The 3,335-nt window shown below is 33.1% G+C and overlaps 1 protein-coding gene across 2 annotated transcripts; it reads left to right on the top strand.

Moving 5' to 3' along the window:
* The first annotated feature begins 1,332 nt into the window (after positions 1–1,332).
* On the top strand, positions 1,333–3,103 carry LOC118033206 (putative F-box/LRR-repeat protein 23). 2 transcript variants are annotated; one of them, XM_035038100.2, is made up of 3 exons: positions 1,333–1,485; positions 1,927–2,275; positions 2,426–3,103. In XM_035038100.2, exons 2-3 carry the CDS (start codon positions 1,935–1,937, stop codon positions 2,913–2,915), a joined length of 831 nt encoding a protein of 276 aa, XP_034893991.1. In that variant the 5' UTR covers positions 1,333–1,485; positions 1,927–1,934; the 3' UTR covers positions 2,916–3,103. The 2 variants fall into 2 exon arrangements, with proteins under 2 accessions (XP_034893991.1, XP_034893990.1); XM_035038099.2 differs by having other exon boundaries at positions 1,339–1,562.
* Positions 3,104–3,335: the final 232 nt, after the last annotated feature.

Below are 3,335 nucleotides of genomic sequence, written 5' to 3'. Positions count from 1 at the left end.
AAAGGTTTTTGTGAAAAACAAATTTACTAAATTGATGATAATCAACGCCAATTAATAGATTATTTAATTATTTTTCATATTATAGAGAATAATTAATTGCTAGTTCTAGTAAATTACAAATCAGACATAAGTATATAGAAAAAAGACTCCTCTCATTACGAGCTTTATGATCTAACTAGTATATTGATTTGCATTTTTTAACAAGTTAATAATTTTTTTAAAATGTAAAAAAATATTAAAAATATTTGGTAGCCATTTTGTCATACCAAAGCGAATTTGATTTGGCAGCAATGTCAAAATCAAGCATCTTGGATTTGCAACCTTAATAGTACTTGGAGCGCATTGGGTTTGGCATCCATGTCTATTTAATTTTTTTATAATTTATTTTTTATTAAAAAAATATTTAAAGTATTTTTAAAGTATCCAAAACAAAAATTCAAGTTCAGAAATTATTTATAAACAACAAATTATCATAAAAATCTAATCTAACATTTTAGCACATTGAGTTTAATATTGTTGTCAGACCTGTTAGCATGGCTCTGACATAGTCGTTAGATCCAAAACGCTTGAGTATGACATGATTGTTATGCCCAAGCGCTTGGGTCATACCAAACCCACGCACTGACTTAAAAAAAATACATAGTTAAAAAAGAGAGAGAGATAAGATAGCATTTCCATGGAAGAAATAATAAATTCATAAAAATAAAAATAAAAATGAATTATTTCAATGGAATAATATGATTTGATTTTTTAGATGTAAAACATTAAATTAATTTTTTGTGATGATTTGTTGTTTATAAATTATTTATATTTCATTTATAAATAATTTTTGAGACCCAAGTTTACTTTAATTATTATAACAACAACAACAACAATAATAATACAACAATAAAAAAAGAAAAAAAGAAAAAAAGAAAAAGGAGAGTAACAATAATAATAACATTACTAATAACAACAACAACAACAACAATCATGCTAAACCCAAATGCATTAAATATGGCAAACCATGTCATTTAGTTGGGTCTGTCAACTATACTTGATATAAATTTAGTTTGGTTTGGCAACATGTCTTGCTCATGATATTTAGGTCGGCATTATGTCTAACTCACAATACTTGAGCTTGGCAAATCCATGTACATGGGTCTAGCAACCTTACAAGGCTCAAATGTTTTGGGACTAGTAATCCATACCAAACTCAAGCAAATAATAAATAAAAAGAGGATAATAATATATTTTAATTATTAAAAAATATAAATAATTAATTATTGATAACAATCCATGATATGTTTTTATGCGCCACTCAGTATAAAGAGGGCACGTCTACCACGCGTCTAGTGATAAGTAGGAAGCTGAAGGTGCACTGGGGTTAAAAAAACATTAAAGCAAACCTCAAAAAAGGAAAAGAAAAAGGAAGAGTGAGACTGAGAACGCCAATAGTTTAAAGAGTAAAGGTATCGACGTTCTTAACGCTGAGAACTTCACCAGGTAATGATCTCCTCTCCATCGAGTATACCGTCCTTATTCTGTCTTCAACTTTGGCCACACAATTCTTGGAATTTCAGGTAATGATCTTGATCTTGCCACTTTTAGCTGATGTTTATAAATTGATACTGACTTGTTGAGTATGATCCATGGTTAAACTATCCCCGATACTTGTTTTGAAAGCAAAATTACCTTTATTTTTCTGTATTTTGACAGTTAGCCTGGACAATCGCATGAGCATAGCTAGTTTGTGTATATATAAATATATATTGTGTTCAGGTTAACGATCTTAGAAAGAAATGGCATATGAATCTTGATTGTTGGCAATGAAGGAATCAAAATATTTGATTTGTAGTTTGGATATGTTACTCTTCCAGCCTGGCTATCTTTTCCAATTTTCATCCAACGTATGAACAATTGCTGAAAAACATTTTCTTTCTGTAGGTATAGAAATGGAAGAAAGAAAGTGGGAGGATTTAGAGTTTTACTGCTTAGTGAATGTGCTTGGAAGGGTGGGCATGGAATCACTTCTATTAGATGTCCCTTTCGTGTGCAAGTCATGGTACAAAGCCAGCCTTGATCCTTCGTGTTGGAAGCATCTTGTTTTCCCTAAAGATTTGGACTTAGAATGGGATTCTACCTTGCTTGATAGATTTAAGGACAAATATAAAATTGAAAACTGTTCTGTGGATGCATTTACCAAATTTGTTGTTGGTCGTAGCCATGGGAAATGCACTGGTCTTTTTCTTCCAAATGGCTGTACAGAAGAAGTTGCAAAGTACGTTGCAGATGAGTAAGTTCTCTTCCCTTTACAAAAACTCACACTAGAACACACACACACACACACTCACAAAAATGCTACTGAGAGACTGTCACCTGTTTACATATTCTTAAGAGCGTTTTAAGGTACAAGAAGATGAGAAGTTTTAATGATTCTTTTCAGGTGTCCTGCCTTGATAACTCTGTCATTGCCCTATGATATTATACGCTCTGAATCATCCATTGTTCCATCCCTCATAGGGAAGTGTGAACATTTGGAGAATTTGTGGCTCGGAAGTTCCATAAATTTGGAAAATATAATAACCCAAATCAGCCTTGCCTGCAATAAATTCTCTGGCCTGAGTATATCATCTGCAACCATTCAGGAAGAAGAGGCATCGGCAATTGTCAATCTTCCAAATATAAAGTGCCTGATTCTCAGGAGGGCCCGGATCGATTTCGGGAATCTAGTGATAATATTGCAAGGATGCAAAAACCTTGTACATTTAGATGCACGCGACTGCATAGGTTTTGACTCTGATGATGAAGAGGTACTGGAGCTCGCTTCGCATATCAAGACATTCAAGTGTGATGGTTCAATGCTGTATGACTATGAAGATGACTGTGCAATTGACCCTGACGACCTTCTTTATGATGGTTACATTTCATATTGAAGTTGGTGTTCAGTTACGGGGCCGGCGCTGCTCATGATCACCTTTACTTTATTTTTGCTGCTTGTGTGCCTGAGGCTTGGATGACATTAGTTTTTCGCATGTGGCTTTTTTTGCGTTGTGTGCCTCTATTTTGTGGATGTATATGCTATGAATTACCTGGTTCCTTGAATTTCGAATTTTCTTTTTAATATTGCATTTATTAAATTTCTATGAATGCATTCGTAAATTACAAAAAAAAAAAAAAAACTTCTTCCATAAAATTATTTGTCGTCAAATACAAACTGTAATTAGGCAGCAAAGAGATTTGTTTTCCATAATAATTGAATTTCCACTCTCTTGTACACATGACATAATGAAGAAAACAGGGAATATTCGCCGGGGGGGGGGGGACATGAGGCTTCTTCCACCAAATATATATTT

The sequence above is a fragment of the Populus alba genome, chromosome 16, assembly GCF_005239225.2.
Source record: "Populus alba chromosome 16, ASM523922v2, whole genome shotgun sequence".
Classification (NCBI taxonomy): domain Eukaryota; kingdom Viridiplantae; phylum Streptophyta; class Magnoliopsida; order Malpighiales; family Salicaceae; genus Populus; species Populus alba.
This window is presented reverse-complemented; position numbering and strand designations above follow the sequence as displayed.